Below are 26,225 nucleotides of genomic sequence, written 5' to 3' on the forward strand. Positions count from 1 at the left end.
CCATTGAGAACCTGTGGTCCATCATCAAATGTGAGATTTACAAGGAGGGAAAACAGTACACCTCTCTGAACAGTGTCTGGGAGGCTGTGGTTGCTGCTGCACGCAATGTTGATGGTGAACAGATCAAAACACTGACAGAATCCATGGATGGCAGGCTTTTGAGTGTCCTTGCAAAGAAAGGTGGCTATATTGGTCACTGATTTGTTTTTGTTATGTTTTTGAATGTCAGAAATGTATATTTGTGAATGTTGAGATGTTATATTGCTTTCACTGGTAAAAATAAATAATTGAAATGGGTATATATTTGTTTTTTGTTAAGTTGCCTAATAATTATGCACAGTAATAGTCACCTGCACACACAGATATCCCCCTAAAATAGCAATAACTAAAAACAAACTAAAAACTACTTCCAAAAATATTCAGCTTTGATATTAATGAGTTTTTTGGGTTCATCGAGAACATGGTTGTTGTTCAATAATAAAATTAATCCTCAAAAATACAACTTGCCTAATAATTCTGCACTCCCTGTAGTGTCCCAGCTATTTCTGGGTGATGCCCTCTTTTTAGGATTAAGAGTATAAGGGTATAAGAGACACTAGGGTTAGAGTACCCTTCTTTCTGTGTCTCAGCTAGTATCATACCATGACTTAGAACCCAGTCCCAGATTCAGGCCAGTTAATTTATCTTACTAATCTGCAATATCCTCTGCTTAAATGCATTCTATCTTTTATGGGGTGATTTGCTGTGCAGAAGTGATTGACGCACACTTTGTCAGTTTTTTTTTTTTCATGTTAAATGTTAAAACTGTGGAGATTTATTCTTTATCTCATGGTTTGTCCTATTGACTGAATATGGAGTCGTCCTGTGTTGTGCACAAGATAGAAGACTCACCCCATCAAAGGACCACTATTGGGGCACCCAGACCACTTCAGCTTAATGAAGTGGTCTGGGTGCCAGGTGTCAGTTTCAGAGAAACTGCTATGTTTACATTGCAGGGTTAAACCAGCCTCTAGTGGCTGTCTCCCTTACAGCCACTAGAGGCCGCTTCCGCGATTTACACGGAGTAAATAACACTATTTTGATGCTGCACATCCTCACGGACCTCCAGCGTCAAAAAAGATCCCCATAGGAAAGCATTGAGTAATACTTTACTATGTCCGTGTTTGAATGCGAGCGCGTTTGGCCTTGCATGCCCATTCGGCTCCACCCGAGAGCTGACGTTGATGGGCGAGGAGAGGTCACCAGTGCAGAGGGAGCCCAGCGCTGGATTAGTTAACCATTTATTCACTGCAGAATGGGGGCCCTAGTCACCGTTTAGGGCGCTATAGCGTTAGGAACGAATACCCTTCCCCAATATATTCTTTGGGCACAATGGTTATATTTTAAATCAGTGTGGTTGGAGAAAATAGCCTTTAGTCTTTTATTTGTGTAAGGTGTGTTGTAAGTCCTTTGTCAATTTTTAATGCTTCTATTTGAGGACTGTCAGAAGATTGGTATATTCATTCCTGTTTGTGGCTTGTATTGCATAAGCTTTTCTCCAAGTATTTTGGTGGTTTATTGCTTCTGATGGTCTGTTATTCTTGTCTGGTAGCCCTTTTTTTTCTGAATTCCATTCTAATTTCTAAACCAATAGAGATGTTGCTTTAAACAAAAAAAGTATCATCTTTTATCACTTTTAATGAATGTCTAATCACATACAGTGTGTATGTTATTGTGTTAACTAGACTTGTGCATGGCAGAAAAAAATTGGTTTGGCCAAATCATCTTGTCTAAAAATAAAATTTAGTTTGGGTAGTCCGATAGTGGTCGATGCGGTTCAGCTCCAGCTCATCCATATATTGTCCAAAGTAGATATTCGGTAAAACTATTTAGATGAACCAAAAAGTGTATTAAAATGGTCTAGTCAGTATACTGCCAAATATATACATAGTACTACGTTATATATACCCTAATATTAATACTGCAGTTTGCAGTAAACTGATTGGCTCACTTTAGAATCCTTTTTCGTTCACAGGTCAAGTGAGAAAAAGTAACCTACAGAATGAAAAGTACAGGAGCAGTAACAACATCCATGTCCATTTTTATACAATATATATTTACTAAATATTTAATACGCAAATATATATTTTTTGTACTGCTCCTCATTGTTTCCCCATTGGTCTCTTCTCATTTGATCAGTAAATAAAGTCAACATTTTGTGACAGTCCCATAGCTATGAATCATCTCTTTTTTGTACAGAGCATTGATTGACGAATCAATCAAACTCGTTTATTGCGTCATTATTCATGCATCTTGGGCTTAGGAGTTACGAAAATTCAGATGACCCACCAACTGTTCTAAATTCCGACGAATTGTAATTTGGCCAAAAACAAATGCACAAGTCTAATGTTAGCACAGTGGTAATCTGTCCTTTAACAGCAAGTAAAAAAAGCTTAGAACTCATGTAATTCAATTCAGAAGATTAATTATAACTCTCAAGGAATGTTAGAAACCCAGGTTTTTAAAAACGATATAATATTACAATTTTCAGACAAGTATGAAAACGTTTAGCTCCTACATATGCATTTCAAACCTTAAAATAGAACTTATAGATTGAAATTGTCTCAACAGAAAATATCCCACAAAATATCACTTATGTAATATTAAACTCAACAAGCTTTGCTTATTTGCCTCTTAGTTGTGTTATTTGCGTGTTATTCGTTGTGTTATTTGTTTTTTGTTATTTTGCCAAAAGATGTTTTGCTAAAACCAAATTACAGAACTTGACTGATACATCAGTCCATCAACAAGTTAAAAGTATGTTTACAAAAGACGTTATACAGTTGTCCTAGAAGAGATGGCAAGGAAGACTAAAGAAGGACCTAGGGTCAATCCTTATGGAAAAACAAGCAAATAAAGGGGATGAAGCCGAATTAGATAATGAGATACAGAAGAAATGACTGGATAGGTATGAAGTGAGCCCAGTTAGAGCTCTAACTCAACGCCTGGATAATGTCAATATGACAAGCCATTGAGGATTACTAATTAAAAGAAACGTTTAATCTCAAAGACAGCAGACCACTGGATGCTCAAGGCTATTTTATAGTAAATATCCTATAACATCCAATTCTAAAAGAAATCCAAATGCAGCATTCCAATTAGTGAAATCAAACAGGAAAGATTTACTGAGGACTGAAAAAGGGGGAGTATCGGGGAGATAAAAAGTTTTACAAAACAAGGAACAAGTATAACAAGTATAATAGTAACTGTAATGCTGCAATTCCAGTATGGCGTTGTCAGAACCCAATGGTAAAACAAAATAAATGAGGGTTGATAAAATCGTAAGCCTATGAGAAACACTAAACAGATGAGCGTTTCTCCTTTTTCTGCCCAATTCATGGTTGGATATACCAGAATACTCCAGTCTGGTAGAAGGACCATCCAAGGTTTTTGTTGGTCAGTACTAAAATGGTATTTAAAAAAAAAAGAAAAGAAAACAAAGTTGCAAAATACACAGAAATTTTGAACTGATATTTCTAAACCACATTTTAAGTTTTGACTACATCTGTGATTGGGATTAAGTGATTATGCGTCCCAACTGGCAGTGTTTTCAATGTGAAAAAAAAAATTAAAAAGCACAAAACGAAATCTGTTCTGAAATAATTTGAGTTCCAATACTCTGTGTCGACCTGTATATCTAAACATGTTATCAAACAATTAGATTTACATTTAGATTCAATGATCAAACAACGTCTCCAGTTGAGTTTGGAAGGTAAACATTTAAACATTCTATGTTAACATGATATATGTAAAGATGGCCTTAACACATGTAGCTGATGATCTGATTGGTTGGATGGTTAAGGCTCATGATTACAGATATCATCTGATTATTCAATGTGAGGATACCCTCCCTGATTTTTGTGTGGGCTTTGATTGGTATAAATACAGGCTCTACCATAAGATTGTCACCGTTGTTAGCAGTCTGTGCTAAGCTTGCAGCCAGCCGAAATTCTTGTGGTCACTTTTTGGTCACTTACCTTATTAAATACTTATTCTTTAAAAGGACACTAAATAGTTAAGTCTAGCATGGCAAATCTTAGAAAAGTATGTTGTGGATATTTTTGTGGCCTGCGGATTGTGTTCTTTAATTGTTTATATTGAAAAGAATTGTATTTTGTCATGTTTATAAAATAGTTAAATTATGACCTCAACCACAACAACACCGGATACATTTGCATCACATACATGTCTCTGAGAATCATAGCACAGTCTATAGTAAAACTACATTGCATGATGCAGATCCATTCCTTTCCCCCCAGGAAAGGGCTCAACTAACCCTAAGACACATTCACTACAAGACCCCAGAAATCAGGGATAGACTACTCTGTCACGCTAAAATTACCCCGATAACGGCACAATAGCACAAGATTGTATAGTACGCATACTGACGCCACTAATGCTGTTTGAATTCATGTTTTGCTATGTAACTCTCCATGATTACGGTGACCTACACAAGCAATTGCATTGTTAAAAAATAAATAGTTAAATTAAAATGTGTTTTTTCCCCGTATTTAAACATGCTTATAGTATTTGTTTACACTAGCCCACACAGTCCACAGCTTCTATTTCAGACAAGGATAAAGAGAGATTATGAATTTTATCTGGAATACAAACCTTTACGTGAAGCATTTGTTCACAGCTTGTACAAAGTGTGGAGAGTCCAGAGATGTCCTGCGATGAAAACTAGTGATTTAACTGTGTGCGGGGAAATAGATTCCTACTGATATTGACTGATTAGCATATTAGGAAAGCCAGTAGATGGCCTCTCTAGGTCTTCTGTGCACCTTGAATATAATAAACCTTTATTCAAGTTTTGAAAGGAAATAGATTTTTTTTAAATGAAAAAAACACACCCCTACCTTTAGTGTATGTCAGGATCCTTCAGCCATATGCATGCACCTTAGGTCAGACACTGTTTGGAACCCAGCAGTTAGTCTCTGTGGTTTTCCCCACTTCACTCCCTTCACATAATTCTGAAATACCATAGAGACTAAATGTTGGTTTTTAAACATTGTCTGACGTAAGGTGCATGCATATGGCTGAAGGATCCTGTCATTTACTTTTTAGTTGTTTTTTTCTCATTTTTTTACATATACGCTGTTTAAAAAAATATATTTTGTTTTAAAGCTTTATGAAAGTGTTATTAATAAAATGATCTTGAGGTGACAGCTGTCTTTTAAGAGCTTAGTTTTTGGTATTATGACTTTAAATATCTAAGAATGCCCCTTAAACTCCATTTTGCTTATTTTGGTGTTTCCGTCAGTAATCCAGGCTCCATTTATTGTCTTTTACTCTGTTCCTTTAATTTCTGTAATACATTCTAGTTAAGAAACTGGCATACAAAATAAAAAATAAATAAAAAAATTAAATTAAAAGAAAACCAATACATGAACAGTGTGGTGGTACGTTCTTCTCTCGATGGATTCATATTGCTAAACAGAGTGACCAAAAAAAAAAATCAAATCAAATACTGGAGTCCAAGTAACATCAAATTGTGATTGGCTAGTTAGCACATCCGAAAACCTAAAAAGCTCAAACTAAAAGTTAGCTATGCAAATTAAACATATTCCCAATACTTTTTATTTTATAATTAGTTTTGCATGCTTGACTGTCCTGTCGCAGCCAGAGATTGCTACGTAAATTCGTTTCTTGTCTGAAGTGCTGTATTGGAAGATGCATTTTCAGGGAATACCCAAGTCTACTTGAACAGCATGGGAATACTTGGGACACCACTGAGTGATGATGTAATCATGAACACAGAAGTGCGACAGAGGTAAGTACATTTTATACTTACAAAACAGTATAAAATATGAGAATCCTAGCACTTCTATAGTGTAAATAGGAAGCTTGAACTCCCCAAACCTCTTATTTCTGGCCATAAATGGAAACTGTATTGAGGGGTGCAGGGCAGCAGCGCCTTACGGGTGTCCTCCGTTCAGGGTCCAGTTGGAACAATAAGGAAAACAAGAGGACAGGAAACTGAATATAGTGCAGTATTTCAATATTGTCGGTTAATTAAATAAAAGAAATGCACTTACAGATTTGTAATCAGCTTGTAATCAACTTTGTTGATATGCTTGTTGTCCTGGTCTTTTGGTGAAGGACTGTTAGGGCCAGTTTGTGAATTCACCAGTATGGAATAAAAAAACAAAACAGAATATAGTGCTCTCTGTTTTAAAATTAATAAAAAAAAAAAAAAAAAAGGAATGTGGAGATATACTCACAGGTAGAGAGCAAAAGAGGTTTTGCTCATTCCATACGGCGTTATATTCTCCACCAAGGAATTGATTAATGTGAGAATCCTCTGTATAAAATCTTCAAGGTTAAATCAGGAAGATCCAAATATGGTAAAAAAATAAAATTATTTTTATTGAAAAAAGATTAAAACCATACATAGGGTAAAACATGAATGCATTTTGCCAAGGGTTACAAGCGTTATCAAAGTCTATTCATCACAGAAATCAGTTCAGTATCATTTAATGGAGTGAGGCAAGGAGAAACTGGCACATTCCGATAAGTGACAGTTCTGTTTTAAAACACCTTTTGGGTCCTGAAATCAGAGCAAAATGCATTCAGAGGCATCTCATTTATCACATAATGTCTTTACGATGCCTCTTTATTACAACATAATACAGATTATAAGTCTCTTTGCAACTTTAAAACACTTATGGGTATACGAAGCCATCAATATTGCATATTTTTATTTGTTATTCTGCTCTATGGAAATATATTTTGAATCTAGGAAGATTATTAACACTATTCTGCTTCAGTACTAAAAAAAAATCAATATACCGGTAATGCTATTCATTGCAGTTTTTGCCTGCCTCCCCTTGTGGACATGTCATCTTCTACATTACGGGATGCTAGAAGTCAAATGCAGCCAAGATAATAATGATAAAGAGACACACCGAAACATATTCAGGCTGTGACAAAACAGAGGTGAAATGTAAATGTTTTTCTTCATTTTGTGAATGAAGGATGGGTTGCTTAAAGGACCACAATAGTGCCAGGAAAACATACTTGTTTTCCTGGTACTATAGTGCCCTGAGGGTGCCCCCACCTTCAGGGTCCCCCTCCCACCGGGCTCTAGGGGGTGGAAGGGGTTAAACTTACCTTTTTCTCCAGTGCCGGGCAGGGGGCTCTCCTCCTCTCCTCCTCCTCCTCAGCTGAATGCGCATGCGCGGCATGAGCCGCGTGCGCATTCAGCCAGTCCATAGGAAAACATTCTTAATGCTTTCCTATGGACGCTGGCGTCTTCTCACTGTGATTTTCACAGTGAGAAGCGCGGAAGCGCCTCTAGCGGCTGTCAACGAGACAGCCACTAGAGGCTGGATTAACCCTATTATAAACATAGCAGTTTATCTGAAACTGCTATGTTCATAGAATAAAGGGTTAAACCTAGCTGGACCTGGCACCCAGACCACTTCATTAAGCTGAAGTGGTCTGGGTGCCTATATTGGTCCTTTAAATGATTAAAATTTGTGAAAAATTATTATTGTATCTTAGTATAAAAAGAGGTACTTACAGTTACATAAATAAGAATATTACTAAAATTAGATAATCAGAAGATATGCTCAGATCTGTAAACCATTTGTTTAGACTAAATACTAATCTTGTGTATTGTTTCATAGACAGTGTCTGGAATATTAGAAAATAAACAGAAATACATGTTTTGTCACATATAGTAAGTATTACAGATATTCAGTAATTTTAGCCAAGTATTATAGTTTTTAAAAGGGAATCTGGTGGCATTTATGGGAATGAAGCTTCCTGGAAATACCACCAAAATGTAAGAATAATAACTATTTAAGGTCCCTATGCCATAACTACATTTACATCAAGCATACATATTATACAGAACATCTTACGTTGCTATTACTAGAATGCAGCTTTAAAGTTTGACCTACAAAAAATTGCGTAGTAGCACCTACATACATAGTGGGCACCTTTTATAAACCTTCTACAGAGATGCAGAGGAGCATCGGTGATTCCCAGTTCTGAAGCAAATGCGGTGGTAAGGAGAACATTTTGGGCTGAATTTTGATTTCTATTATTTGGGTTTTTGCAGATCACTACCAGGTTACTCATTCAAGAAGAGAGGAGAATAACATATCAACTGAAAACAAAATGCAGGGAGGTGGTGACATAGGTCTCATGTGTTTTGTGCGTACTGGTGCCTAATAATAGCAAATATTATGTAACAAAATCCTTTCTTACCTTCCACAACATTTTAATAATTGTTAGATCTATATTCCTCTAGAATGTAAGCTCCTTGAGCAGGGCCCTCCACCCCCTCTGTTCCTGTACGTCCAGTTGTCTGGTTACAATTACATGTCTGCTAGTCCACCCATTGTACAGTGCTACAGAATCTGATGGCGCTATATGCAGGGCCGGATTAACATAGGGGCTGATGGAGCTGCAGCTCCAGGCCCAGGCCCATGGAATAGGCCCATTGATTTAAAAAAAAAAAAAAAATTTTTTTTTTTTTACATTTTTTTTTTCACACACACACACACTACTCTTAGGGATTCCACCTTTCTTTTATTTTATTGGCACAGCCAGTATTTGAGGCTGCCTGGCTGGTGCCAATATTGCCGTGATACTGGCAATACAAATGCTGGTATTTTTCTCAGCATAAACAAGAGATTACTCTGCAATACCAGCACTGGCCAGTAGGGGTCGCTGTATGTGGAGGCAGGCAGGGATAGGAAGTTCCAGCATCTCCCTCCCTGCCTCTCTCTGTAGCTGCACTCCTGCAGATCAGTGATTAGAGAGTCCAGACAGCAACTCCCACCCTGCAGAGACAGCCTACAGCTCAGGGAAGTAAGCGATGGGGGAAAGGCTGCAAGGAGACATACACTGAGACACTAAGGGACATTGGGAGACATTATGACACAGACACATGGGGACACAGTGTCCCTAGTCTCACAGTGACCCCTAGTCTCCCATTGACCCCTAGTCTCCCATTGACCCCTAGTCTCCCAGTGACCCCAGTTTCCCAGTGACCCCAGTCTGCCAGTGTCTCACTGTCCCAATGTCTCCTTGTGCCTCCATGTCTCCCAGTGCCTCAAGTGTCTCAATGTCTCCAAGCTAGTGTCCCTGGTGTCTCAGTGCCCCCAGTCTGCCAGTGTCTCACTGTCCCCATGTCTCCTAGTGCCTCCATGTCTCTCAGTGCCTCAAGTGTCACAATGTCCCCATGTCTCCAAGCTAGTGTCCCTAGTGTCTGTGGCCCTGGTGTCTCAGTGTCCCCATGTCTCCCAGTGCTCCATGTCTCAATGTCCCCATGTCCCCCAGCCAGTGTCTCTAGTGTCTGTGTCCCCATGTCTTCAAGTGTCCCCTATTTTCCCAGTGTCCCCATGTGTCCCAGCCAGAGTCTCCTAGTCTCCCAGTGTCACTGGTGTCTCCGTGTCCCTAGGTCTCCCCGTGTCCCCAGGTCTCCCCATCTTCCTATTGTCCTAGTGACATAGGGAACCTGGGATACATGGGGACACAGGGAGACATGGGGCATTGAGACACTGTGATACATAGGATCACTGGGAGACCTGGGGACATGACACTAGGGGACACTGGGAGACACTGGGAGACATGGGGCACTGAGACACTGATACATAGGAACACTGAGACCTGGAGTAATCAACACATGGGGGCACTGAGTCATGAGGGCAATGGGAGACATGGGGGGGCACTGGGAGGAATCCATCTATACAGCAGAATCAAACTAAGTAGTGTTTTGGTGATTTTACAGCATTTTCTCTTATGTCACTCCTTGTGATTTACATCATGTGATGTCACCCATACATATTTTATTAAGCAAATTAGTAAGGCCAGTATGTTTTTTCCAAGAAAGGTGGCAACCCTAACTACTTTTCACATACTCTTACTTAAGTATGGAAACTTAAGAGGGATGTATGGGAACAAAACTTGTGTAGACTGGCTGACAATGAATATAGTTAAAGGGACACTATAGTCACCAGAACAACTGCAGTTTATTGAATTTGTTCTGGTGAGTAGAACCATTACCTTCAGGCTTTTTGCTGTAAACACTGTCTTTTCAGAGAAAATGCAGTGTTTACATTACAGCCAAATGATAACTTCACTGGCCACTCCTCGGATGGCTGTTAGAGATCCTTCCTGGGTCATGGCTGCCTAAAATGCATCCAAACATTCAGTGTCTCCTCCCTCTGTATGCAGACACTGAACTTTCCTCATAGAGATTCATTAATTCAATTCAACTCTCTAAGGAGATGCTGATTGGCCAGGGCTGTGTTTGAATCATGCTGGCTCTGACCTGCCTCTTTGTCAGTCTCAGCCAATCCTATGGGGAAGCACTGTGATTGGATCAGGCCACCACTTCTAATGATGTCAGCATGCAGAGTCTAACAGCATGCAGAGTTACAGCTTCAGGCTTGAATATAGTAAGATTTTGCTATATTTATGGAGGCATGAGGGGCCCAGTGGGGCTAGATGGTGGTGTTAACACTATAAGGTCATGAATTCATGTTTGTGGATCCTTTAAGGTAATACTGACTTTGGTCTCTCTAACACTATGGCATGTTCACTTTCTTCTACACTCACTACATACAGCTTTTCTCTGTCCCAGACTAAATACCAGGAACTTCTGCCTGCTAGTAAGAAGGTAAGGAGACAAGTGGACCAGCGAGTGCTAGAGGACAGTCCTTAGAAAGCGTTGAGCAAGCGCATCATTAGATGCATTTATGCCAAGCTCAGGGTGCTGTCTGCATTGTATGCCCTTAGTTGGCCAGCTGCAGGATTGGCAGGCAGCCTGACATGCATTCATGCCAGGCTGGCCTTCAAATTCTTTGGGCAGACATGTCCTCTTTTTGGGCATGTTCGCCCCTTTTGGCAGGTTACGTGATTTGTGTCAGTGGCACGCCCATTGACTTCCTGCTTGACTGGACACTGCTGTTAGGGGTTTTGGATTTACTTGAAAGATGAAAACATAAATTAGTGAGAGATTAGCATAGGGTATGTGTTTTCTTATAGCTGCTTTTTTCTTTCTCTCCACCACCATCTCCATCAGATACATGATGCTTGGGAGGTATGACTGTTTTACTGTTTTTGGTCGATATGATTTTGTAATTAGGCCCGTCATAATTGTCAGCACCAGGCCCACTGGGCTCTTAATCTGGCCCTGGCTATATAAATGATAAAATAATGATAATAATAATATTCCATAACTTGGAAGGACTAATGTAGAATGAAGAGATGATAAAACAAACGATAGTCTCAAACTGAACAGTTTTGTGCCGAATTGCTTTTAAGAATAGTAAGACTGACATGCAAATTTGAAATTGGACCACTTGAAATTCCTGTTTTTTCTTCCCTTTTCTATTTCTGTCGTATCAGCTGACAGACAACATTATTCAATCAAAAAAATCGATATGAGCATCTTGACAAGCCCATTCATTCCTCTGTAATCTGATCCAGTGGCAGCAAAACCAATGTCAGTTAACCAATGTCTGATCATGCATTATATAGCGGAGTGTCTGATTATCCATAATGTAGCTTTTTGTGAGTCTGATCTAATATGATTCAAATCATTTCATTTTTTTTAGTAAAATTAATGCTTTTCTTAAATTTGCATTTTTAATGATTATATACATTTAAAGGACACTCCAAGGGGAGTTTTGTCAGCCATATAGTTTTTTGATTTGCAGAAACCAGGAATTTGATCAGGTATATCAACCAATCCCTGCTCTACCATTCAAAATCATTGCACATGCGCATGCAGGGTCACAGACCTGACCAAATTTGACCTCAAACAAATGCCAAATAATTTCAGCATCCTACTTAGGAGCCTGAGGTTAAACATTTTTGCATGTTCATCCTTTTTCTGGTATTACCGGACACCTGAGCACCTCATGATTGTTTGTTTGCTGGTCTTTTCCCATTTCTTTAACCTTCATTGGTGGGTCTTGTGTGATCCTTCTTTACTGTGCTGTACTGTTCTCTATACTTTATTGAAAAGCTTCATCATCAACAAGAATGTATTTACAAAAAAATGTAAATGATGTTTTATCCCTCCATATTCTTTTAAAAATAATTTTGCAGTTGTGCCCCAGGACAGTGACTTTTACCCCTTTTTACCCCTATTTAGTTGTACTAACATTGTATTTAGTGGTCTTTGGTGTCATTAAAGGGACACTATAGTCACAAAACAACTTACGCTTAATGGAGCAGGTTTAATGTATATATTATGCCCCTGTAGTCTCACTGCTGAATTCTATGCCATTTAGGAGTTAAATCACTTTGCTAATGCAGCCCTACTCACACCTCTCTGCTTATGACTTACACAGTTTTCCTAAACACTTCCTGTAAAGTGAGATCTAATGTTTATGCTTCCTTTATTGCACAGTTGGTTTAATTTAAAATTTCTTATATCCTGCTCTGTTATTATACTGCTAGACCTTACAATAGCCTCTTGTGTATGATCAAAGTTCAATTTACAACGCAGGAAATACAAATTTCTAAAGTAAGTTAACATATGATTGAAAGTGAGCATGATCTATACACCAAAACTGCGTAATTAAACTAAAGTTACTTTTGTGACTATTGTATCTCCTTTAAGTCTATTGTATCTATGCTAATAAGCTCTTCAACCATTTGAACTTTTTTATATTTTGTTTACTTTAAAAAACTGAATAAAAAAGTGAAAAATAAATAAAATGCACTCCTGTGTAATAGAACATGCAAAATACATAATGTTTGCTGAGAACCTATTAAAGATTTCCATAATTTTACTGCTTCCATAAAACCAACGGTTACTTTTACAATATGGTTTAGTTTTACTGTTTTTTCAAGCTTAATTTGACTGCAATTTCCAATAAAATACTGCTATAAAACTTGACAAAATAAAATAAATTGGAAGGCTTTTAACAGTGACTATATTCATATGCAAATAGACCAATTAAGCAAAGGTTTACTAAGATAATAGATGGGTAATTTTGTTTATCAAAATATGCTAGTAATTCTCTGGGTTTAACTTTAATTAAAGTAGCCATTTATTTTCTAGATAGAAAATGTGCAATTTTTTTTTGCATTCACCATTGCGATATTATTGCTGTGAGATACATCAAACGTTTGAACTGGCCTTATCCCTTTTGCAAATAACTCATAACAATATTAATAATAACAAATATTCATTTGCTTATATAACGCTAAAATATTCCACGAGTGCTTACAACAAACCATCACATTACACTAATTATTATGACATTATTCATTTAAGCAAATTGGGGGAAATCATTGAATTGCTGTAAAGAAATTTAGAGAAAAAAAAAAATCTAAAAATAGCACAGTGTACACATGCAAAAAAAAAAAAAATTGTAGATTGTTCGCAGTCGTTTGTCAGCGCCGTTAGTGAGAGAGAGTATTTTTCATATTTTACAAAGCGGTTCTGTACCTTTCCAATACCCCCGAAAATGATAGACCGTGTGTGTGTCCAGTGTAAGCAGTGTCCAGGGGTAGGTACATTTTACTTACCTGAAGTTGTCCCTTGCGGCCCCTGCCATCTGACCTATGCTGGTCCACTTGAACTCCTCGTGCTTTATTTGCAAGGAGTCATGTCAATACTATACTCTCGTCCACGCGCAAGAGTACAACACTGAGGTCTATGGAAGATCTGCAAGACACTTGTGACAGCTGCTGGGATTGGACAAGAGTTGATGGCAAAGCTCTGCATTTTGTCAACTTTTGTCAATCTCAGGCTTGTCCATAAGACAACATACCTTTGGTGACTTTCAGTGAAATTCCAACGCAGTCTTCATCAGTATTTGACAAAGGAAACATATTATATAGATAGATAGAATCAAAGAAAACCTATTTGAATTATGTGCAAAATGTTTTTTTCGAAAATGAAATGTACAAATAAATGGACATTCCAGAGAGAATTCCCCAACCATGTGTATGAATCATATTGACAATGCATTTAAAAAAATGACATCTGTAAAAAAAAATAACAAAAAATCCTGTTTTGGAACTTTTCTCATAGTTCTGACTCACAGAGTATCAGTTTACCACTTAATTGCACTGGAGGATAAGTGAACATTCACACTAATTTAGGATGTGTGCATTTGTATGCGTGTGTGTGTGGGCGGGCATGTGTGCATGCGTGTGAAAGAACTGTGATTGGTTCTCCAATCAGATGAAAATAATGAATCAGATAATGTTTAAGCAAATGAATGGGTTGGACACTGTCACAATTTGCTTAGGAACAAAAAGCATTAAAAAAAAAAAAAAAAAACCTGCAGGGTGTTTATTTTTTTAACATTTTAACATACTGATATAGGTTGAAATAGAAACACTCAAAACCATCAAGTTCAACCTTTCTGACGTCCATATAACAAAAGAAAAAACAGGAATTGAGAAATGATTTGAAAAATAAATATAATTGAATTGAATTAAACTGTCTTTGTTCATATTTGTATGTAGAGCGTTGCTTACTCTTAAGATTATCATTTATATGTCTAACAGAGTTAATAGAGGCTTATGTGGTGAGTGCTTCTCTAATGAAGCCTATTACTAAGCTTCAAAATTGGTTTCTAGTGTAGTGAAGACTAACCTTGGCACAGCAGATAAATGTAAACTACATCCCCCAGAATGCAAATGCAGCCAAATGGCTGTCCAAATACGGGAATTCTAATCCTTGAAAATGGAAGTAAATTTCTCACTGTTTGGGTGCTGCCTGCGGCTGTTCTAATAAAGTGCTGATATCAGCCCCAGCTATGACACGTCACACGTCGCAGTGTGTCATGATTACTGTATTTCACTCCCCTTATTTTATTACATTTTTTAGTAAATTCTTCTGTTCTTTTTCAGAATTATGGATTGGAGACGGAAAACCTGCGGACTCTCTCTCACAAGCTTAATGCCTCAGCCAAAAATCTTCAGAATTTTATAACTGGGAGACGAAGAAGTGGACATTACGATGGGAGGGCCTCTAGGCGATTGCCGAACGACTTTCTTACCTCAGTGGTGGATCTGATTGGTGCAGCCAAGAACCTACTAGCTTGGTTGGACAGGTAAGTCATGTTTTACGGGGGCAATGGTTTCTGTGGCTATTTTTTATAATTAAATGAATAAATCAAAAATGAAAATAAATAAAAACTTGGGACTGTTTTCTATTGACAGACCAGGCATGCTTTGTTTCAATCAGGCACTTGTTTACTGGGTTATTTACTGAAGTGAGACTTGAAAGTGAAATCAAATTTAAAGCCGGAGTTGACCAAATTGAAAGCATCACTCGACTGTTTTGACCTTAAATGTAAAATCCACTTTAAATTCTCACCATACTTTCCCTGGATTTAACTAGTTAAAGCAGAGTGAGTACGGTAACATGTCTTTGTAACTAATGAGTTTTAATGAACAGCCAACTTTTTTTTATCCCCAATGTTTTTTTTCCATCTAATGTTATATGTTTTACAGCCAGGGTAAAAATCAGCTTTTAGGTCAGAGACCCCTGAGGGCAAAAATAAGCCGGTTGACAAGATACCCAAGGTTATCACTTTATTACAATTCAGTGTTTAGGGAGTAAATGTCCTAATCTCTCTATTAATGTGCAGAAATTAAGGCAGACGCATGCAAAAGGTCAGCTTCCAAAACATCAAGGGATTTATCACTAAATTATTCATTTTGAAGGATTGCTAAATAATCTTAAAATGATTTTGAAAGTAAAGTATGCTTCATTTGAACCATTGAAGTATATCCCATGTATGCCAAGAACATCAGCACTTGCCCCAGTCAATCAGCATGGGTTCCCATCCTTCAATCAGCACTGGCTGTCCTCATCCAATCAGTAAGGGCTATTAGCACTGAGCTGCCGATCGCGTAACTTTCTCTCACTTCACTGACAGTTAGAATTGCTTGATTTTAGATATAATAGATGGGACCTAGTTATGATCATACTGAAACATGCAGTTTGCTCACAGAAGAAAAATATCATGTATCTAAAAAAAATCCACTTTTTTTTTTTTTTATGTGACTCCTTAGTCACCAGACTGTTTTTTTAATTTTCTTACCGTTAAGGACCAGGACTGTTTTTACATTTCTGCGGTGTTTGTGTTTAGGTGTAATTTTCCTCTTACTTGTTTACTATACCCACACGTATTATATACCTAAAGAAATATATATACACTGAAAGGCGTGGAAAGAGTGGCGCTATTTATAGTTATTATATAAGGTAGATATATATTAAGCTGCTGTGTACACTCTGTCGGAACTCCTAACACCCCACCACAAAAATAGTAATCACCAAAAAAAACATAAACTTGCAGATTAGTGTATCCACCTCCCAAGCTGTCAGTTTTTGAGTGCAGCGCTATACCAATATGTGAGGTAATATTCCTCAGAAGAAGTGCATAAAACACTTACCCTCTATACAACACTTATACATAAAATAATACATTATTAACTATACATAAAAGACAAAGATACAAATAATAGTGCAATATTGTATGTTACAACTGGAAAATAAATACGTTTGTGAGTTATGAGTAGAGATAAACTCACATTTTCTGGAGCCTTTTTTAGGATATAAGGCTCTAAACCTCCAGGCTTCTGTGTCTTTTAGGTAGACAACACCCCCCCTTTTCTGCAGGACGATAAATGTATTTCTCTCCACGATATATGTAAAAGACAAAGGTGCAGGGAAAACAGAATCTAGGTGCAGTACCTTTGATAATTGTAATGAATAATTTTCTCATAAAATAGGTGCTCACCTTCTCCAGAGCCTTTTTATAACTGGCTCTGAGTGTGTAGACGTGGTTACACTCAGAGCCAGTTATAAAAAGGCTTTTTTTGTTACATTTGCTTTGAAATGTAAAAACCCCTTCCCGGTGAGAAACCATTCACATTTGGCGAGTGTCCCATAGACCATCTAGGCTTACAGCAGCAAGTAGTTTTTTGGCCTGACTTGTAGTGTAGAATTGGAATTTTGATCCCTGGTATATGGCATCAAGAATAAACATGTGGCTATGATATGTTATCCATGAAAAATGTCATTGGTGCAATTGTATAGAAATTAGAATTCTGCCAACTATTCTCTAATTTTGCTACACACCAACTATAAGAAATTCTATTGCCTTTACTTTTTGTATAGATCAGTTTTGTATAGATCTTTCATGCTGTTTGTCAGAAATCTATATAATTTATGTGCTAAAAATATATTAAGAACATGGTCAAACTTTGATTATAAATACAATTTTGTGCACTCAACGTCCATGTATTCTGTGTGCGATCCAATGATTTTGCTAAATATAATTATTTCTCTTTCAGCAATTTTAGTCTAAACTTTGAAAGTCAATTGTGAACTCACTATTTAGTGACATCGGTCCAGCGTCTCCTCTTTTTGTATTAAGAGACAGAATCTCCTACTAGGAGCTTCTGTTAGCTTTCTAAGCCCAGCCTTGCTGTGCAAGGCTCGCTCATTGGCTGAGAGTGTCAGCTAATAACTCTCAGCCAACAAGCTAAGCCTTGCACCACCAGGCCTTGTTCAGGCAGATAGCTTTTGGCTGCAGTGAGGGAGGATGTGGTGCCTGGTGGACCTCGGGCATGTCATTAGCAAATGGTTTGACTACTTACATTGGAGGTGCCAAAGCTCTCCTGACACCATAACCACTACAACACACTGTAGTGATTATGGTGCTTCGAGTGTTCCTTTAACTCCTCATTGTCATCATTGGGGCCTTGGGTTTCGCTCAATCTCCTGATAAGGAGCCTCAGAGCTGTAACTTGCACTCAGAAGTTCTCCATAAATTAAACAGTGAATTATGTTGAATCTAGGCAACCTAAAGTTATTTTACAATCCAAGGGCTTGTCATTCCTGTAGGGTGAACTCTGACATAAACAATATTCCAAATACCAGATGCTGTAGACTGCATCTCCCATGATCCTGTGCCAGATGGACGGATGGTTGTAGCCGGCAGTTTCTGGAATGGCAGATGCTGTCTACACTTTGCTTAGAGCAATGACCTCTCATTTACCTTCGTCACGAGCCTCTTCATTCAGATATTTTATCAACATTCAGCCCCTTGTGATGAATTTGAAAGAAGCATAAGACAGTCATGCAACGGCAATTTATTTATACATGTGCAAGCAAACACAAACTGTCTAGTGGTATATATCAGAACATCAAGGACAATGTTAGCAAATAAATACAACAAAGCCCCAGATTCCCCTGATTGAGAAATAAAATCTCATAAATGCAAAGAGAGACAGAGCGTTCAGAGTTTTTCTGCTTGATGACAAAAGTAACCTGCAGGGGGTCAGGCTGACCTAGTTCAGTCCACTCCGATTAAACTCATACATCCATTAAGCACATGCCCTTCCAATAAAACTGCAATCCACCAAAGAAAGAATGATGCACTATGTTGTGTTACTTTACTGGCAAATAAATACAGCTTTGGAACAGTTAAAGAGTATTGTTTAGTTCAGCTAAATATTGAGATTCGAGTCAGCCTTGTTCAGGCAACTTACCAAATTGGTGGCATTGAAATTATTATTATTATTATTATTATTATTATTATTATATTAATGGATACTTTTTAAAAACTAGAGTTTAGCCAAAACATTTTATTTTTACGTTTAGCACTATTAGTGATTTACTAATCAAATTGAAAATGTTAGTAAACTTTAAAACTGTGTAAATTTATTCACAAATTAGAATGATTTTTAGCAAGTTGTCTGAATACATGTTAATAAAGAACGGTAATATATTATTTTAATAGTTTATTTCGCAAAGGTGATTTTAACACAGATTGTTATTCACTACTTATCACAGAAGCACAATTTCCTTCACTATCGTTTGGCCGAATGCTCATTTTTTGCTCACACCATATATTTGATTATGAGCTGTGGCAAGTTTGTACATGTCCCAGGTTGTTTATTAATGCCATAGTTATCCACTGTCATTAGCGGGATTGATCTGCACTCATGCATCCGTATTCCTACTTATATTTACAATTTTATCAGGACCAAATTTACATCAAAAGCATCTTCTCACACGTCAGAAACATATTATCATTAAGCCTGGGTGGATATAAATAATCACAGAATGTTTTTTGGGGTTTTAAAAAAATCACTGTGAGATCTTTTTTCCATTGTGTATATATATTTAGAAATCAAAAACTATATAATATTCATCCTTAAAATATCACCATATTAATGCTTGAATACTCTTGTAACAGTGACAACTGACAATAATATAGTTGAAAATATATTTGGAAAGTTGTCACAATCCAAAAGATCAAGTGCCGTAAAATGTCGCGTAGATGTAGAGATTAAACGTAAAGTATCATCAGATATATCATGTAAATTAATTGTTCTACATTTATTCTTGCACCAACTCAAGTTCTGGGGAAAAATTATTTTCTAATTTATTTTCGGTAATTTGCTCTTCAAATTGCCATTTGTTTCTTTTAGAGATACTACAACTGCTAGAGACTTGCACGATAAACCATGTGACTGGGCTACTGTAATATGCCGCTAGTTTATTACAAAGTAAATTTTTAGGGAGGGAGCATCTTAGCATCCAGCATCTTAGCCCACAATAGGGAATCTGTTACTCCTTTACCGTCTCTGAGTGGTCATCTGCCTACAGAAGAGGTGGGTCTGACTCCAAATCTAAGAATGTCCGAGCAGGTGTCATGACAAAGTGAGCCCAACACGCAGAATGTAGCCCTAAATAGAGAAAATGTATTACCGGACCTTAGAATAATGTGGATTGTGAGAGAATAGTCAAGAAATAGCCAAAGTCTAGGAAAAAACAGAGATCAAGATAATTATAAGGAATAGCCGAGTCAAGAAACCAGAAAACACGGTAAACGAGAAAACGAGCCGAGTCAGAATACCAGAAAGCAGAATAGTCCAAATACAAGCCAAGTCAAAAATACCAGAGAACACTATCAGTAAACTAAATAGTACTAGAGGGAACAACAAGTGAACCACAATAGGGCACTGAACCAAAGCAAAAGGTGCTCTATTTATAGGGGAGCGTTTTTTGCTTTAAAACCACTCCCCCAAAACTTGGGGGTGTTTAATGTGCCGCATTATAAAAGTGGGCGTGATTAGAGCCATGCTCTGACATGCTGTGCTGATGCCATGGGGAGCCGGCAACTGGAGATCCACCTCACAGGAACGCGGGAGTAAGGTAAAGTATCGTGTGCAGCAGGTTCCTTAGCACATTTTTGCTAATTTAAGTAATACATTATTTTAATTCATCCAATTGCAGAGCTTCTGTCTGCATTCATGATTTAAGTACTTAATCTCTAATTACTTCTCAAACATTGTAAGGAAGGGAGATGGTATTAAATGTAATGACATTTTATTGAAATTCTAAAATGGAAACATCCTCGCAAAATCCTGTGGTGCTGGCGCCCATGTTCTAATTCTCACGCTACTTATACGTCAAACAGCTACAATGTTAAATAAATTAAGAGTTGAAAAAATAACACTGCATTAAAGAGAAAGGAAGACGACCTCGCTCCATTTGGGCTGCTTTCTAGACCTACTTGTCATGATTGAAATAATGTAAAATTATAACATGAATCATAAAACAGAGTTATCCCAGACTAATCGTAAAGGAAGATACACATCATAATCGTAAAAACCAAAGAAAAGAACCTGCGCTCTCTCCTTAATCCCTATGTATATTTAGACAAATGGAGGTCATTTAGTTGCTCCAATGGCCATTGGAGGGAATGCCCGCCTGCCAACGTCAAGGCAGACTCCTCTTAAAGCGGGTCCTACACCGACCCTTCAGCCTGCTTCCTTGAGCTTCTGGCAAAGATATCTCTAATGAGACAGAGAGGGGTATTTTTTATATACACCCCTATATACTTATTAACCCTTAATAGGGAACACATGGGATGGGCAGCAGCATTATCATAATCGTAACTGGTTTTATTTTGGTTGTTGTTTTATTTAAATTTTATTTTTTTTAACATATTTGAATATTTAGAGGAATGTAGAAGCATATTTTTTACATAACCGACCTATGCTTTATGAAAATAAATATACATTTTATGACCATTAAGGTTTATGGAGAAATAAGGCACACAGCTCTAAGTTGTTTTATGTTGCCTAGCTCCACCTTGTACCTCAAACTTTTTGACGTGTTTTTATCTATTTATATGTACCCACATGATTTGATATTTTGGTTCTGTACATTGACCCATAATTCTGAGTATGTTTATTTTTTTCTTAACAGGTCTCCTTTTGTCAGTGTGACAGAATATTCACTGCTGAAAAATAACATTGTCCAACTGTGCCTGGAACTAACCACTATTGTGCAACAGGTACGTTGTGTGATACTACCTGGTCAGGTATTTTCACCATCAGAATGAGTTTGGTCATGAGTTAGGAGTCCATACAAGGTGATTGCACACTTGGGTCCCATGGGGCTTCAAGGTTCTGTGCATCACGCACACACTCTTACAGGAACGTGATGCCTTTTGTGAAATTTCTCTGCTTCCTCTCACTAAATAATGAGGGTTTGTGTCTCCCAGACATCACCTGGCCAATAAAGCTTCTGGGATTAGTGTATGTGTCAAGGTACCCCAGAAATGTTCCCCAACCCTGTTTATTCCACCACAGTAATAATTCCAGCCCTGTTAAATCAAAAAGTTATAGACTAGATCACAAAATGTCTAAATGAACCCTGAAGGCCAAAGTTAAACATTTTGACATTTTTGTTTCTTTTTTCAACAATTCAAATGCTCCCACAGCACCTATACTTTGTTTCACAACGTCCTAAGCCTTAGGCAAGGGCAACATAACGACAACGACAGTCATTGCTCCCTACAGTAAATATTGCATCTCCCTCTAAAATTAGTAGGCCATTTACTTTGAGTGATGGCCTCTGGAATTGAACTCAACTGTCCTTGTGTTTCTGGTGGCAAATCAGCAGGGATAACGTTATTAGAAAGGTTTCTTACTAAAACGCAATATTAGCTTTTGGAAGAACGTAAAGTAAAGTTATGTCTGACCATTTCTTTCATTGCTAAAACTGGATTATAATTCCCTTAAAGGCAAGGCACTATATTTTATGTGGTGTGTAGTCCTGTTATTATGTAGCAGCAGATATTGTTTGATATATACAGGCTACCAACTGCATGCTAACAATGTCATAAACAATACTGTATATCAGAATCAGGCCCATCGACCATAATATTAAGGGGAAATAAGAGGCAGGAATTGATGTTTTAACTATAGATAATGCAAAACTCGAAATGTTAAGTCAAATACCACTAGCCAGGCCTAAAAGTTGTTGCAAGCCTGGCTGCTCCATGGCACACTCACAGAAGTGAGTTTATACTCGCCAGAGTGGATTTTTCACTCCCTGATGACTAGTGGGCAAACGGAAATTTTTAGCCCTGGGAAAGTCTTAAAAATATGCCCCAAAAAATTACAATAAAGTAAGAGAATAAAAATTACTCACCTTTAAAGATACCAAAACATAGGCAGGAATCTATAATTCCAGGTGGGCCATCTCTGCTTGGACTGGTCTAGATGTTTTGGTGAAAGTAAATATAGGGTGAATTAGAAGATCTTAGATCACCCTTCATCAGTTCAGCATTACTGTCACAGATGTGCAACACCAACACACTGGGAGCACTCGGATATCATAACCTCATACACAAATGTCGCATCATCTGTAGTAAGGGACCACAAAGGTTCAGTCCTTTGCACTTGTCAGCTCCCTCACCCACTGGGATGTGAGGTAATCAGTACAAATCATGCGATGGAGGAATAGGTTAATCTGTGCAACTCATTACCCTCTCCAGTCCCCTCTCTTTGAACCCTCTCTAGTTCTCTCTTTTTGAACTTTCTACAGCCCATTATATTACTTCCCGTTCTCCCCAGTTATCTCTCTTTGTACACTCCTCAATAAATTTGAGTGGAGGAATTTTGGTAACTCCACACACTTTGAGTAGGGCCCAAACTTGAAGTGTGTGGAGTTACCAAAATGTGGGTGGAGCTATTAGAAATTTGAATTTAGCCACCAGATCCCTAAAGTCTACAGTAAGCTCTAAAGTCTCTGGTGAAAACACAAAGAGCTGTCTCGGTCCTGCTAATGAAATGGAATGCACATTGCTAACTGCAGAAGTTGTGATGTGAATTTCCCACAATGCAAATGATGTATTCAAGAGGAAACACTTCACTCACCAACAGCTAAACTGGTGGACAGAACAACTGTGGTGCATGTAGAGTTAAAGCAAAATAAAAAGAGAAGAATCTCCCATCTGCTCTGTGCCTTAATGTTTCTGTAGAATATATTGTGCGGTGTGGAAGAACAGAAGCTGGTAGAGTGAGGGAGAGAATCCTTGCTGGCAGAGGTATCATGGGATATACAGAGTTTCATGTTTGCAGCTCCCTGGTCAAAATTGTCTTTGATGTTCATGCAGTATCTATCCTCTGTGTTCTGCCGCAGAAATACTATTCAATTAGTTAGATAGGTTGGATTTGCCCCCGGCAGTTTTTGAATATGTTCAACAAACTTAAAAGTTAGAGTCTTTCGCAGGCTGTTAGCAGATTTTAACTCTTTTGTAGCATTTTCTTTTTATTATTATTAAAGATTTTCCTAGCGTAACCGATGGAATGTAATATACCTTGCAGATCAATTAAAAGATACATTTGTGCAAATGTACAACATGTGTAGGAGACAGGGCCGCCATCAGGGGGTGACAACCGTGACGGTTGTCACGGGCCCGGCGGTCCTGGGGGGCCCGGACTGCTTTGGCAGTCCAGGGCCCCACAATTACACTCTGCACATATATATAGCGATCATCGCTATATATATGTGCAGCCGCGGGCCCCCCGGCTCCCTGTATTTGCAGAGGGGGCCCAGCGGACTGCAGGAGCACTTTCCAGCATTTGCCTGTCTCTAACTCCCGCGAGATGTGCGGTCGGTAGAGCGTTGCCATGGGTTACCATGGCAACGCTCCGCGTGACGCGCAAACCACGTCTCGCGGGAGTAAGAGACAGGCAAATGCTGGAAAGTGCTCCTGCAGTCCGCTGGGCCCCCTCTGCAAATACAGGGAGCCGGGGGGCCCCAGAATGCCATCGGACCACCAGGGATCAAAGGATCTTCCCCCCTCCCTGAACCAGGTAAGAAACAGGGAGGGGGGAATAACTTTCATTACATTCATACATGCACTACTAAACACACTAACACACACTGCATCCACTACACTAACACACACACACTGCATCCACTACACTAACACACACACACTGCATCCACTGCACTAACACACACACACTGCATCCACTGCACTAACACACACACACTGCATCCACTACACTAACACACACTGCATCCACTGCACTAACACACACACACTGCACCCACTGCACTAACACACACACTGCATCCACTACACTAACACACACACTGCATCCACTACACTAACACACACACTGCATCCACTGCACTAACACACACACTGCATCCACTGCACTAACACACACACTGCATCCACTACACTAACACACACACTGCATCCACTACACTAACACACACACTGCATCCACTGCACTAACACACACACACTGCATCCACTACACTAACACACACACTGCATCCACTGCACTAACACACACACTGCATCCACTGCACTAACACACACACTGCATCCACTGCACTAACACACACACTGCATCCACTGCACTAACACACACACTGCATCCACTACACTAACACACACACACTGCATCCACTGCACTAACACACACACTGCATCCACTACACTAACACACACACTGCATCCACTGCACTAACACACACACTGCATCCACTGCACTAACACACACACTGCATCCACTGCACTAACACACACACTGCATCCACTACACTAACATACACACTGCATCCACTACACTAACACACACACTGCATCCTCAACACTAACATACACACTGCATTCACTACACTAACACACACACACTGCATTCACTACACTAACACACACACTGCATCCACTACGCTAACACACACTCTGCATTCATTACACTAACACACACTCTGCATCCACAACACTAACATACACACTGCATTCACTACACTAACACACACACACTGCATTCACTACACTAACACACACACTGCATCCACTACACTAACACACACACTGCATCCACTACACTAACACACACTGCATCCACTACATTAACACACACACTGCATCCACTACACTGACACACACACTGTATTCACTACACTGACACACACTCTGCATCCACTACACTAACACACACACTGCATTCACTACACTAACACACACACTGCATCTACTGAACACACTGTATTCACTACACTAACACACTGTATTCACTACACTGACACACACACTGTATTCACTACACTAACACACACGCTGTATTCACTACACTGACACACAAGCTTTATTCACTACACTGACACATGCTTTATTCACTACACTAACACACATGCTTTATTCACTACACTAACACACACACTGCATCCACTACACTAACACACACATACTGTATTCATTACACTGACACACACATACTGTATTCACTACACTGACACACTCTGCATTCACTACACTGACACACACTCTGCATCCACTACACTAACACACACACTGCATCCACTACACTAACACACACACTCTGCATTCACTACACTGACACACACACTCTGCATTCACTACACTGACACACACACTGAATTTATTACACTAACACACACTCTGCATTCACTACACTGACACACACTCTGCATTAACTATACACACAGCATCCACTGCACAAACATCCTGTATTCACAGTACACGCACTACATCCACCACACATTTAAACATTCTGCATTCACTATACAGAGACACTGCGTCTAAAACACTCACTACATCCACTAAACACATTGCATCTAGTACACACAAAAACTACATCCACTACACAAACACACCACATCCACTACACACACTGCATCCGCTACACAAACACACACTCTGCATTCACTGCACAAACAGTATCTAATACACACAAACACTACATCCATTACACACATTCTAATTCACTTCCACTATACACACCACATTCAGTCCTGCATCATTGTCTGCGGACTAGGTAAGAGTCCTGTGGGCAGACTCGTGGGCGGGCCTGGGGGGATGGGGCGGGCTGGGGGGATGGGGCGGGGGGGCCCA

At 38.7% G+C, this 26,225-nt stretch overlaps 1 protein-coding gene across 1 annotated transcript in view; it reads left to right on the forward strand.

Annotated features, from left to right (window-relative positions):
• The window catches only part of LOC134572731 (connector enhancer of kinase suppressor of ras 2-like), a 442,602-nt gene that overhangs the window by 221,055 nt on the left and 195,322 nt on the right, over nt 1-26,225 (forward strand). Inside the window, exons 3-4 of the mRNA XM_063431863.1 lie at nt 14,878-15,080; nt 21,263-21,350. Of these exons, the coding sequence (XP_063287933.1) occupies nt 14,878-15,080; nt 21,263-21,350 (291 nt within the window). The remainder of the gene's footprint in view (nt 1-14,877; nt 15,081-21,262; nt 21,351-26,225) is intronic.

This window comes from Pelobates fuscus, chromosome 9 (genome assembly GCF_036172605.1).
Source record: "Pelobates fuscus isolate aPelFus1 chromosome 9, aPelFus1.pri, whole genome shotgun sequence".
NCBI lineage: Eukaryota > Metazoa > Chordata > Amphibia > Anura > Pelobatidae > Pelobates > Pelobates fuscus.